We start from the raw sequence: 14,460 nt of genomic DNA, 5'->3' as shown, positions 1-14,460 counted from the left end.
CAAGGTATCCACTCAGAAAGGCTTTAATTGAACAGGAGTGAAGGGATCAGCATGGAATTTCACAATGCGAGGATCCCGGAGGACAAAGGAAGCCGCCGAAGTCAGGAAGACCCTCCCGCCCTTGTTAGACTGTGAGGCGTGAACAACGAACACTGAGAGTGACAATCCAGTGTCTGTAAATGGAACCATTCATACAGTCAGGCCACCACCCTGGGAGCATGATGTGTAAGTCAAACGAACGTTTTGAAAGATTTCTTTTACACACTTAAGACTGTATTGATGTATACAGACAGTGCACACATCATAAGTACACAGCTTGATGAATTCTGACAAACAGAACTCACCCATGTAATTACTACCCAGATCACTGGTATGTCACCAATACCCTAAGCCCCATTTCTTGGGTCTCCTTCCAGTGACCACTTGCCTCCCTCCCAAAGTTAATCACTGTCTTGATTTCTAATGTTTAATATCATATACACAGAACTGTATTTTTAACTGAAGTATAGTTGATTTACAACGTTGTGTTAGTTTCTGGTATATAGCATAGTGATTCAGCTATACATACATTCTTTCTCATATCTTTTTCCATTATTGATTATAAGCTATTGAACTATAGTTCCCTGTGCTATACAGCAGAACCTTGTTGTTCATCTATTTTATTTTTATCTATTTTATATACAGTATTTTGTATCTACCAGTCCCAAACTTCTAATTTATCTCTCCCCTCCTTTCCCCTTCAGTAACCATAAATTTGTTTTTTATGTCTGTGAGGCCTTTTCTGTTTTGTAGGTAAGTTCACTTGAGTCATTTTTTTTCAGATTCCACGTATCAGTGATACCATACAGTATTTGTCTTTCTCTTTCTGGCTTACTTCACTTAGTGTGATCATCTCTAGGTCCATCCATGTTGTTGCAAATGGCATTATTTCATTTTTTAGGCTGAGTAGTATTCCACTGATAAAAGTTTCTTTGTATCATTTTTTTAGATTCCACATATAAGTGGTATCATATGATACTTGTCTTTCTGTCTGACTTTTTTCACTTAGAATGACAACCTCTTAAGTCCATCCATGTCGCTGTAAATGGCATTATTTCATTCATTTTTATGGTTGAGCAGTATCTGTGTGTGTGTGTGTGTGTGTGTGTGTATACACATCTATATCCAATCATCTGTCCATGGACATTTAGGTTGTGTCCATGTTTTGGCTATTGGAAACAGTGCTGCTATGAACACTGGGGTGCAGGTGTCTTTTCAAGTTAGAGTTTCCTCTGGATATATACCCAGAAGTGGGATTGCTGGATCATATGGTAAATCGATTTTTAGTTTTTTAACAAATCTTCACACTGTTTTCCATAGTGGCTGCAACCAAACTACATTCCCACCAACAGTGTAGGAGGGTTCCCTTTTCTCCACACCGTCTCCAGCATTTATCATTTGTGGGCTTCTTAATGATGGCCATTCTGACTGGTGTGAGGTGATACCTCATTGTAGTTTTGATTTGCATTTTTCTGATAATTAGTGATATTGAGCATCTTTTCATATGTCTTCCTTGGAGAAGTGTCTGTTTAGGTCTTCTGCCCATTTTTTGATTGGGTTGTTTGGTTTTGTTGTTGTTGTTATTGAATTGTATGAGCTGTTCGTATATTCTGGAAGTTAAGTCCTTGTCAGTCACATCATTTGCAAATATTTTCTCCCTGTCCGTAGGTTGTCGTTTCGTTTTATGGTTTCCTTTGCTGTGCAAAAGTTTTTAAGCTTGATTGGCCCCATTTGTTTATTTTTGCTTTAATTTCTACTGCCTTGGGAGACTAACCTAGGAAAAATATTGCTACAATTCATGTCAGAGAATGTTTTGCCTGCGTTCTCTTCTAGGAGATTTATGGTGTCCTATGTTTAAATCTTAAAGCTGTTTTGAGTTTCTTTTTGTGTATGGTGTGAGGGAGTGTTCTAACTTCACTGACTTACAAGGCTGTCTAGCTTTCCCAACGTGACTTGCCTTTCAGAATTATACTTTTGTTCTCTTTTTGTTCACCAATGTATTTGTGAGCTACCCTAAAAGACTTTGAGCACCACTCATGAACAAATTAAGGGCTACGTGCCCTACAAATCACCACTTTCCATTGGCCTATGGAATTTATCTATTTGTAGTCCAACTACCTAACTTTATTATGTCAATAAACACCATACGGATTCTTTGAGAGGCTTACAACATCTAGTAATCTTTGAATTGATCACCCCACCTATTCGTATGTGACTTAAGCCCTCCCTTATAAGACCCAGCACTACAAATTAGCCTTTGCCTTTGCATCTTCCTGTCATTTGATCCTTAAAACAGACCAGGCAATTGGTTACTATCCCCATAATTGATTGATTTCTGTTGGCTCTATCCATCCTTAGCAATATTACTAAAGACTACCCAACTTTTGCTGACTTGGAAGAGCCATTTAGTACCTCAGTAAACTACCATCTTTTTTATACCCTTATAAAATGAAGGCTAACAATCCAAGGCCCAGGGTAAGGCACCCCTGGATTCAATAAGGCATTATTTCCCATGAGTAAATGAAATGCATTTGTATTTCTCCACATCTGCATTTCATAGCAGGAACCCAGCTCAGTCAACACTTTAATGCTGAAACCACCGATTAAGACACAAACTCTTAGACTAAAAAAAAATTCACAGAACCAAAGCCAATAACTCAACTGATTCATGGATCTAATTCTTTACTTTTTCAAAAGTGTAATAACTTCTAATTAGAGAGAAGAATTCATGACCATTAAATAAAACTTAGAAACTACAGCAAACGGCATTCCTATGCCACAATCTAGAATCATCACCATAAACAATTTTGCAAACTTTGTTTGACTATAGTTACATTTATTAAATCCATTCATTGACATCGCTTTCTGTAACTGGCATCTTAGATAATTTTCTCCCAAAAAGTTTTAGAAAATTATATAGCAGACATTTTCTAATATATTTTAAATTATTAAAAATAAAAGGTAATGGCTTTGTAAATCTATCACATAGGTAAAGTAAAACCTATTTTATTTGTTATTTATTTTATTTGAACCTAAAAACATACAGATGCATTCACTTGCCAAGTATTTGGCTAGAGTATCCAAGGCTTTTCAATAAGTAAATTTCTGTGGTCTTTCTCGTGAAAAACCATACCCAAAATGTATGCTGTGATTTTTCAGTTTCTGCTTATTTACTGAGGAATGAGAACTTAAAGCCACATGTGAAACAATCCAAGTGCAGATTTCTTACAGATCCTTAGCTGTATTTTCCCTTAAATTTGCCCACAACTTCCTCAACAAGCATTTTTTAAGTGACTTAACTTTATGGAGTATATCCAAAGCAGTCAACTTGCGTCTAATAGAAACTACAATTAATTCATGGGTTTGAATATTATTTAAACACATTACCTAATTACAGTAACAGGGACAACCGGCATAAACAGGTTTGGGAGCTAGCACAACGAACTCTTGGTAAACACACCTTCCATTTGCTCGAGGCAGAAGCCCCTACCTGCTGTGGCTGTTCAGCATGAAGGGGGCATCTGCCCGTTTTTTTAAGGCTGAAAAGAGAGTCTCATCCTGAAAAGTCAGTTAAATGGGAGTCAGTCAAGACAGTGTTTAACGGAAACGTCTCTACATCCCACTTCCACTTTTTTTATTCCTAGAGTCTCTAGATTTTGCCATCTTGCTGACAAAAACTCGTTTCACAATAAATTTGGGCAAGCAAGCTCCTTTCCTCTTTTCTTTATGAGGACAGCTGTTATTCTCAGTTGGGACTCAGAGTCTCCTGGGATTCTGGCAACACAGGCTTCCTGACACTACAGTAGGCCTTCCCTTCAGCATGGCTATGCAAAGACTATGGAACCTGAGCTTAGTACTTGACCTATTTCTGTTTTCTTTTCATGAGTTTGCAAAAGTAGAAATCCCCATCATCCTTTATTTTAACCAACAGACTATTTTTTTCTCAGGGATCCTTGCTACACAACGAAGTCAAACAATAAAAGCAATGGCTGGGTCCGGTTAGCGGTGTCCTTGGCAGACCATCAGGGTCTCACCAGAGTTCCTCTTCTTAGGACCGCTGGCCAGTCAGTGGTGGGTACCTTGCAGCATGGGTCCAAGAGGGAATTCAGATGCTCGGTGGGAAGCACTGCGTATGCGCGACACCCAACATTTACTTGGTAGGCTTGGTATTTGGGTGTCAGCAGAACCGCAAGGCTACTACCCCAAATGTTCCCTGACTCATCTCCATGGACCACTCTCAGCATATGATGCAGTAACTACTCAATCAAAAGCAAGTTGAGAATGAGCAGAGAAGACAATTTTGGCTAGATTTCAGGAAGCAGAAAACTAAAGTCTGTAACTGTTTTCTGTCATTGTTCTATTGAATTACCTACTAGCAGCCACAGGAGTAAATAGAGACTTAAGATCAAGGAACGAAAATTTAGAGGAACACATTCTTTATCTTTTATTGAAATATCGCCTAAATTTCCCCTTGGACTGAACATCAGGGCAATTTCTCTGATTAAAAAGGCTCCCTTTACAATAGCAAAGAACAATTATGAGCAGATACGCCACTTATGGAGTTTATAATGGCAAACGCCACCGTCTATGAGCCAAAGGCCTGAAAGAGATATTTCGACACTGTATCAATGGGTTAGGATGTGGGTTGGGGAGAGAGAACCTGTAAAGTGATCTTCTCATCTGCCTGATCCTTCAAACCATGCCACTTGCACATGCTCAAGGCAAACTATTTAACCAACTGAAGCTCAGCTGGATTATCTGCATAATTTGGACGATCAGACTAGGTTACAGGCCTAGCTGACTGTCTTTCAATGTCTGTTACAACCAACAAATGAGACGTGTATAAGGTGCAGGCCCTCTGAGTACACAGTAAAACCACACAAATGGCAGTTCTAATTGCTATCATCTGATTTCTCAAGCCCCTTCCAAGACTGAGATTCTGTGAAGAATTCTCCCCCATTTCTGAGAGTAGAATTCAAGTCAGAGTCTGATCCCAAAGTGATGATGACGGTATGGTGTTCTCTTAATGAACTGCGAGTTTCCTGGCAAGTCACAGGAAGATCAGGGCCAGGCTCATATGCAGTCATGGGAAGGGTGTCCTAGGAAGTAGGCTGATCTGTCCAAGAATTCTTATTAAATGCTCAGTATAAAAATCCTCTTCTCACAGCCCTGGCTGTAACGTATCACTGCTGAAGTTGCTGCATGCATGCAGAAGCCCTTATTTTCTTGCTCTTACAGCCTATACCGCATCCATGACACACACTATCACTTCTAGGAAAAGTCCTCAAAGGCAAAATCTCATCACTGGAAGCCGCTAAACTTCTATTATTAAAGTTAATTCTGAATTCAGTTTGTAGGCTTGTTTCTGACAAGCCTCTCTTTAGGCCTGGGAATGACAATCTATGATTTATGTACAATCACCAAACTGTCTTGAACAATAAAAGCTTATATCAAAAAGAAGTAGTATTTCAAAATATAACACAGGATGAAGTTTCCAACAAACACAGACTTGAAGCAAGATGTTTTCAAAACAAGAGTATTAAAGTTCCCTGAAGTACAAAGGCACACCTCTGAAAAGAGCTCTTGGATGGGTGCAGGCAACCTGGTAACCCTCTGGAACTGAAACTATAGTAACTCCTAAATTAAGAGGGGAAGAGAGCTCAATGTAGCCACTGCCTATTTCACTGCAGTCCCCTCCAAACCCCATAGACTCAATGACAATAAGACAGGGTGGAAGTGGAACAAAAGGAAGCCATGGGGGCACTCCTTCATCAAGGATTTTCAGCTTTTCAGCTTTTTATAAATTTCAGATTTGTAGATAATTCACACATCTTATTCATTTTCTCCCAAATTTCAGTTCCTCTCTTTGATAAACATATGTGCAAAACAGACTTTATAAGACCGTCTACCAAGCAAAGGATGAGAAACGGTGGGTTCTAGTTCGTGACTAAACTTCCAAGGTGACTGGAGGTGGATTTCCACACCACAGTCTACTGTGTGTCCCGGGGCATCAGAGAGGAAAAGAGGGGAGACCCCCCGGCACCAAGAACAATCATCCCTCACTGTGAGGGAAGGTCCCTCCAACTAGGGAGCAAACCAGCTCCAGTATTTCCACTGAATTCAACGGGCTGATGTGTTTTTGGATGAAAATATCTAGTCTCTCCACTTCCCATTTCTCTTGACATAAAAACATGTTTGCAAAAAGAACGCTTGCAGCTTATAAGCTCTTCTAGAAATGGTATACAAAGCAAGTTATTATCATCACCCCTTCATTACCCTAGAGGAGAGATTAAACTGGTTCTTTGAGGTTGCAGTTATCATTTAATATAAGTTTTTGGGTTTTTTGGGTTTTTTTGGTTTTTTTCCTATACTAATCCTTGTCACCTTCCCACAAAACTTTCTAAAGTATACGGTCATCATGGACTTACATTTTCGATACTATAACCACCAGAGGAATCACTTTCCTAACCCTGAGCCAGCCGGCTGTCACCACCCCTCCAGTGTGACAAACACCGTCAGGCCCACTGAACCATGAGGTCACAGCCACCAGGAGAACCTGAAGGAACACACACACATTCGCAACCTCCTTTCAGATTGTGTGCTTCCAACACTTAGCGGGGGTAACAAACCTGCTTAGGCCAGTTGTTCTTATTGTAATTATGCAATTGAGTTAAATTTTATGTAAGCCAATGATACATGATTGTGGCAATGAAAGACAATTGTGGTTTCTATTAAAACATAGTTGAATGCTTTGAAGAAACTCCAAATGGTGAGTTGTTTAAAAAAAAAAAAAAAGAAGAAGAAGAAGAAGAAGAAAATTACTTTGAATTACATGGAAAATTACTTTGAATTACATGGAAAAGACTCCCAGGGCAGGGGGGATAGTATAGTATCTATGAAGAATCTGGGTTCAGATTCCTTCACCAGTGTCCTTGAAGAAGAAACAAGAAATTAGAGGTGTAGTTTATGGGAAAAAAAATAATAAGACACTAAGCTCAAATTGACAGACAAACACTCAAAAAAATTCCTCAGCCCTACATCAAGATATGGGAGAATGAATGCTTGTATATATTTGAAGTTTTATTTTAATTTTCTGCTTTTTAAACCATTACTTTTATAGACTTTTTAAAATTAACCAATAAACTACCAGCATCGTAATGCCCCAAATCAATGTTCAATAAATATTCATTAAAATGAATTAAAAAATCAAAAGATGATATTATGAAAACAACATAATTATATGAATGGATATACTAGTGTATGTTCAACTGTAGACTGTTTTATGGAATCAGATAATAAGTACTGTCAAAATTAGTATGATTTGTAAACTGATCTATTGGGACAAAAATGGCCATTTGTCTTCCATCAAGTTCTTGGAATTTTCAAAACAAATTGTTTTAATTAAAACAAATAAAACACCAAGACAATTTAATAACTCAACTGCATAAATGGGCAGAATTTTTTTTTCTGAACTTTCTACATCAACTTAGTCTAACAGGTCTTAACAAAAGGGTTGACTTTTAAAACAACTTGAAACAACAAGCAATGTTAAGAATATCTAAGAAAAATTCTTTTAATGACTACTGCTTATACTATAAACTAAGAAATAAAGGGCTAAAATAAAACAACCCAAAGTTTGTAAGGGGCCTTCAGACAGAGCCACAATCCAATTCCACAGAAGACTGGATTAGACAGAAGTACATGAAGTCCTGAGAGAAAGGGTGGTAAAAATGAAACACCAAACTAATCATGTGTCCTAATACTTTCAGTAACAGTCACATGAATGGATTTAGGTACATTTTCATTCTGATGTTATAAAGCTTTAAATTAAGTCTATTCCTCCCTCCTGCCTCCAACATATACATGGTTTGGGAGGAAACATTTTTGAGTGTAGACAAGGAACATTTCTAGGATCCAAAAATGTCTCAGTGGTATTTGCTAACGCAGTACCAGCTCTGTGCCTCACCCAACACAAAAGTCTAAAGATAAAAACAGATTCAAAGGGAGAAAAATGAATTTCAGTTCTATTCACAAGCAATTCAAATGCATTTCACAGGCTTAGATTTATGGCTCTGTCCTTGCTCTTATATATTTCAGGGCCAACTTTCATGTTTCATTTTCAACACTTCAGATAGAATATTGAGATATGTTTGGCACTGGAGATGAGAGGTTATGAGGAAAGAATTTCTACAAAAGAAGGGAGCTGAAAATCACCCTTCTTCTCATTGTTTCGTGCAGAGGAGGAAGGGCTGGGAAGGCATGCCGAGGGCGGAGAGACGGTGTTCCTCTCCACGCCGGACCTCCTGGGACAGCACTGCTCTCAGACTCTGCACCAGCACTCCTGCTAGGGCTTACTCTGGATTTAGAGAAGTTGGTTTCTTTAGTAGCACAGAGAAGTTGCCACAAACTAGCTTTTTTGTTTGCCTGTTTGTCTTTCTGACAAGCTTGTGGATCAACACTGTGTTTTTAACAAAAAAAAAAAAGCCTACCTGGGAAACAGCACAGATACAAAGGTAGCTGGACTCACCAATCAAACATGCAAAAGGGGACTGAGTGAGCATCGCCAACCCCTCACATCTCAGTCACGAGGGGCGGGGGAGGAAGGCTTAAACCACAGCCTCAAGGCACTGAGAACAAACCAAAAACGGTCCTAAAAAGAGCCTTGCCAATTCTATGCCCACACCTCTCCCCCTCTTTTTCTGTTAGGACCATGAAGCACCACCTAAGTATCTGAAGAGTGAAATCTACAGTATAATTGACTAAAACAGAAAGTCTCGTAATTCTGTATTAAGGCCAAAGGAACACAAAACATACTCAGGTTGCAGCGTGCGCTCATAAAAAAGCTGTCAGGTGGATTTCATAAGAAATGTTGATCTCGATCTCTGAATCCTCTCACATTGGCTACCACTCATGATTGGGGTCAGTACCTTCTATGCTGGAATTCATTTGAATTCACACAGATAAAAGACAACATAGGAGTAACTGTATTTAAACAAATTATATCTGAGGCTGCTTACAAAGTAACTAAGAGTACTCTTAACGGAAGACTTCAGATGTTTAAAAAAGAATAGATAGAAAAATAGTCAGTGTTATCAATGGCTCTCTTCAAAAGAACAACAGGTTTGACCAAATAAAGTTTTACTTAAATAGCCTTGGTTGTACTAAAATTATCACCATACCATGTTACACATCAATGATAGACTCTACATTTACTTCTTAACTAAATCCGCTATTCAAGACTTGTGATCTTACTAGAATTAGTTACATACCCTCCAAATACGACCCAAAGAATAATCCATTAAAAGTGGCTCTTTGTCTTTATTGCTGGAATTTAGCCAAAGACTCTAGTCTTCTACCTGTTAAACAGCGCTTTGCGCTGAGTAAAATAACAACCCACATTTGCACTGACAACATTTTAGTCTGTTTCAAGTCTGAAAATACAACTCAGTGTGCTCTAAAAGGATGTGCATACACTGGTCAAAAATCACTGCTCCTCTACTGTCTGCAGGAAACCTCCCTTCAGACTGAAAAATTTGTAAACTAACCACATACTTCCAGTTGCAAAATGTTTCAAAGATGTTTCTGGTGACATAATCTCTTTAAGGCAGTATGTTCAAGATCTTTGTTTTTAAAGCATCTACAGGAAAGACAAGTCCTGGGCAACTCACTGGGAACCCAAAAGATCTCAGTAACACAGAAGAAAGTTTTGGTGTGGCTCATGTTCTAAAGATTGGACGATAAGAAGAATCACCTTCCAAGTCCTTCTTCTCCTCCTTCTGGCCTTTCAAGTTCAATTTTCCTCTGCCTTTGATCCTACAGAAAATTAGACACAGCCTCCCAAACTGGGCCTTCCCACAGCAAATACAGCTTTTGCTTACAAAAATCCTATTACCCATCAGCAAGTGTGTTTATTCTAAAGTGAACCAGCCTCTCGCACTCCAAAGAGCTGTGCTGCCTTACAGACAAGATCCTTCTGACTGACCTAAGATGAACACAAAGACATTCATTCTATAAGCCTTGTGTTCAGTTCGAAAGCAAAGACCTCTGGCAATTAAAGAAACTGTAAGTTAATTTAAAAAAAAAAAAAAAAAGCATCATTCTTAGCTGTCCTTGGGTGCTTCAACACAATCTATGCCTTTCATTAAAAAAAAAAAAAAAAAAAAGCAAGAAAAAAAGAAAGAAAAATCTCTTGAAGTCTTGAGGTAGGAGCTAGAAAAAAAGGGGAATTTCTCTCCTGGGAACTTTGGTGACATAATCGAACAAGTGAAAAATATAAATGCAAGCTATTCAAGCCATTCTTCAGCAGTGCTGATGATCCCTCAAATGAAATCTGTATTTCCTTTTGTTAATCATCCTGCAACCTTGGACCAAAAAGAATAATTAAACTATCCTTTTTCTTTAAATTACCATACAATCTACCTATTTAAACTCATCTTTTATGGAAGCTACATAATCTTCCTTTCATTAAAATTTCCCTTGTTGATATGGGCAAACCAGGTCAGTTTCTGCTGGATTTGCAGACTTGCATTTTATCCCTTAATTCAACTCCTTGTTGAAGGTTTAAAAAAAAGAGCAGGAGCTGAACCTCAGATACACATAAAACAAATACTGCTTATATGTCTAAGTGAACACTGACACCATTTACAGAGTCTCCCCCCCTTTTCCTTGGGGCTGAGAGCCCTGTCAATAATCATTACTTATTAAACAGGCTGCCATTCCCTTCTACAGAATGTAGGAAGGGAGCATGGAGGGGTAGAAATCATTACCTTGGGCTTTTCTTTAAAGACCTCCGGAATGGAAAGCAAGGAAATCAACTGAGAAAGAACAGGAAATACCCCCACACACACAATATACAAGCCCCCCACCACCACACACGCAACAAGGCTGGGAAGTGTACCCACATTCCATTTATTCATATCAACTGTATCAACAGAAAAGATGAAAAACCTGGGGTCTTCAGGATAGACGCATACAGATTTTCAATTCAATGACTGTGTTCACACCTAACACTTGCACATCCTTTATCTCTCCACAAAACTCAAGCAGCTAGATTTTTGTTGAGAGGAGCCTCTATACACCTCCTGAGAAAATGTGCTCTCAAAAATGACTGCTTCAGCCAAGGAGAGAGAAGCAGTAAGTTACCGGTTTGACTGCCATTCTGGTTTGTGGCAGATTCCTTCCCTTTCTCTCTTCTCCCTGCCTCCCAATTTATCTTTTAGCCTATGTTTTCCCCCAAAGCAGAGTCAAAAGGAATGTCTCTCTTGGACTTTAATCACAAATACAATAAATCCACACACACACACAAAAGTTTCAAGGGTTAAATCACACTCCAGGTAAGACCACAGGTCAGGGAAATGAAAAATTCCCAGACGAGTGAAAAGCTTCCCGGGTATTCCTACTCAACAGTTAATGATGAGCACTCTTCCTTCCCCTCCAGATGTTATGGCTCAAAACAGAAACACAACATAAAGGAAGCACAGCCAGGCAGTTTTTGGAGACAAGCCTTGCACAGAACTTGAACTGGCAGGCAACGGGTTTGTCCTAAATAACCTTCACAGGTTGCACAAACTGTTCTTAGAATCCTGATCAATAGTCAGATTAAGAAGCTCCCTAAGATTCCTTACAATAAGAACACAGTTGGGTGGTGGGAGGGTGGTGGAAGGTCAGTCAGTCATCTGAAACATTTATAAAGATGTAGAGAAAATATACACCTCCTGGACAAATAGAAAGATACCACGCTCGGGGTAAACTGGCCGGTACTGGCAGCAATTGAGCCAAGGTTGAAGAAGCTACATTCAAAGAGTGACCTGTTTCCAAAGGGCTGGATTTCCTCACCCTTGAGTGCAGGGAACTTTGTCCCATTTCGCCTATATTTTTCAGGCACAGAGGGAGGGGAGATGAGGTTCACATCCCACCTTTGGGAAACGAACAAAGCAAATGCTTGGTACAGCTGAAAAAAACTCCTCCGTCAGGACCCTAGAGGCAGCAGCTCTGCAGAGCTCCCTTCATATTCCCCCTAAATCCACAAAATCCTTCCACACCTTGGAATGGCCGTGGGCAGGCTGAGGGGTGATCAGTTGAGCCCTTCGCCAGGGAGCGCCTCCTTTCCCTACCTCCCACAATGGCTTCTAATTAACCCTTCCTGGTCCCTGCCCGGGTCAGGACTGCTGGAAGTGTCTACAGCTTCATTGTACCAATCTCTCCATCAAATCATCACCGCTCCCCCGCCCCCAGTCCACCCCCACATGGACACAATTTCCCTTCCTCGTTTAACGTCGGTCAATTTGCATGTGCTTTTCTTTCTCTCCTTCCCACGGGCCGGGAAAGGGCTCAGTGTGTTTGGAAGGCCCTCCCTCCCTCCCCAGCTCTCAACAGGAGCCGGATCCCGAGCTCGCCAGCAGGTCTGCAGTGAAGAGGAATCACACTCGCTTTAACCCCTTGAAGGGAGTTAGCTCTCATTTGGGACCCAGTGAAGTAGGGCCCATGGAGCTTGACTGACAATCTCCCTCTGCTTCACACCACCCCTACCCCACACACGGAAAAAAAGCCGGCACCTTTTTCCTCCCTTGTGGCCAGTTTTAATTCTCTCACTCCGTGTTCCAAACCTGGAATGGGGGGAAGGGGTAGGTGAAGGATGCCAGAAGACAGGCGGCAAGGAAAAAGACAGCAGGAGGGCAGAAAGGTAACTCAGTAGTAAATCAGAGTTCACAGTGTTTACTTACGAAATTTGGGGCTGGTGCTAGTTTCTGGCGTGGTGGTGGTAGTGGAGGAGGAAGATGAGGAGGAGGAAGAGGAGGCAGCATCCTGAAAGGGAGACAGGGTCCAGGAGGGAGTAGAATCATGAAGGTAGGAGGAGGTAGCGTATGCCGCAGTGGGCCAGGAGGGCATGGCCTGGGTACTGGGGGTTCCTGGCACCGGGGGTCGGGAGCCCGGAGTGCTGCTAGTGAAGAAAGGGGCTGTCGTGGGCAAGACCGTCGGGGGGGCCGCAGTGTTCCGTGCCGTGGTGGAGCGCGGGCTGGCCCGAATGGGCACCCGGTGCCCGGGAAAGCGAGTGGGCGCCCGCGTGATGGTGGTCAGGCGGGTGCTAATCCGGTTGGGCGTCCTGGAAGAGGCTGCGCCGCCGGCGGAGGGGGTGGCGGGAGACGCGGTGGAAGTGGTCGTGGTGGTGGTCTCCATAGCCTTGGGGAAGGAACTGGGCTTGGAGAGGAAGAAAGGGTCCTGGCCCATCCCCTTGGAGTCCACCAGGTCGGTGGGCACGTATTCCTTGACGGAGCCCACCACGATCCATTTGAGGAGCATGAGGCTGAGCCCCAGGCCGATGAAGCCGATGAACAGAGGCACCACGCACAGCCACGTCTGCTGCCGGTTCCACACGATGCAGTCGCTACAGCGTAACTCCCGGGGGGGCTCGGCCGCCCCTTCGCCGCCGCCGTCCGGGCCCCCGCCCGCCGCCGCCGCCGCCGCCGCCGCCGCAGCCGCCGCGGTGCCCTCCTCGGCCGAGGCGGCGGCTGCCGAAGCGGCTCCAGGTGGCGAGGCAGCGGCCGCCCCTTCACTCATCCTAGGAGCCGGTCTTCACCTTCGCCCCCCCGAGGGCCGCGCCAGAGGCATGGGGCCGCGCGGGCCGGGCGCGGGCGCGGGCTCCGGCGGCGGCGGCGGGCTCGGGCGCAGGCAGCGGCCGCGGCGGCCGCATGCAAATCGGCTCCCTGCCCCCACGCCCCTCCCCCCGAGAGGCGGGCGGCGGGCGGGGAGCAGAGGAGCGGGGGATGGGACGCGGGCCGGGGAGGGGGCGGCGAGGAGCGCGGAAGAGGGGCGAGACGGGCCCCCGGCGCCGTCGGCCGGTCAGGGAGCGGCGGGGCGCGTCTGCAGCCCGCCAAACGGCCTCCTGCGCGCCAGGGTCCCTCGTCTGCTGCTGCTGCTGCTGCTGCTGCTGCTGCTGCTGCTGCTGCTGCCGCTGCTGCCGCTGCCGCTGCCGCCTGCCGCCGCTGCCGCCGCTCGCCGCCTGTATGCGCTCCAGCCGCGCCGGCATCCTCGGGGCGCCGCGCCCGGCCGGTTCCCCGGGGCGCCCGCCTGAGCCGCCACTGGGCCTCGCGCCGCCTTCAGGGGCTGAGCCGGCCGGCGGCTGAACGCCGGGAGCCGGAGAGCAGCATTCCGACACAGGGGGCCGGCCTGCCCGCCGCTCGCCCGGCTCGCCGCGCCACGTTCCTCGGCGGCTGCTCCGCGAGTCCGGGCGGCAAGGTGCACCTGTTCTTCAGCCGGCCCGCAGCCAACCCTCGGCCAGCACTGTCTGGGAGAGACCAATCCGAGCGCAGCGCGGAGGGCGAGCGGCCGGGCTCGCCTCGCTCCCGCCGCCTGCGGCTCCGCGCCGGCGCCGCCGCCCGAGAGTCAAACTCCAGCGAGCTGCGCCGCCGCCGCCGCCGCGAG

General features: G+C 44.0%; 1 protein-coding gene across 11 annotated transcripts in view; it reads right to left on the bottom strand.

Moving 5' to 3' along the window:
• NRG3 (neuregulin 3) overlaps positions 1-13,743 on the bottom strand; it is a 937,576-nt gene extending 923,833 nt beyond the window's left edge. For all 11 annotated transcript variants that reach the window (XM_032491607.1, XM_032491597.1, XM_032491602.1 and 8 more), the window contains exon 1: positions 12,762-13,743. In XM_032491607.1, coding sequence (XP_032347498.1) covers positions 12,762-13,596 — 835 coding nt within the window. In that variant the 5' untranslated portion in view covers positions 13,597-13,743. The remainder of the gene's footprint in view (positions 1-12,761) is intronic.
• Between the last annotated feature and the right edge of the window lie 717 nt (positions 13,744-14,460).

The sequence above is a fragment of the Camelus ferus genome, chromosome 11 (genome assembly GCF_009834535.1).
Source record: "Camelus ferus isolate YT-003-E chromosome 11, BCGSAC_Cfer_1.0, whole genome shotgun sequence".
Taxonomy (NCBI): domain Eukaryota; kingdom Metazoa; phylum Chordata; class Mammalia; order Artiodactyla; family Camelidae; genus Camelus; species Camelus ferus.
The sequence above is the reverse complement of the archived record's forward strand: the minus strand, read 5'-3'. Positions and strand labels throughout refer to the sequence as shown.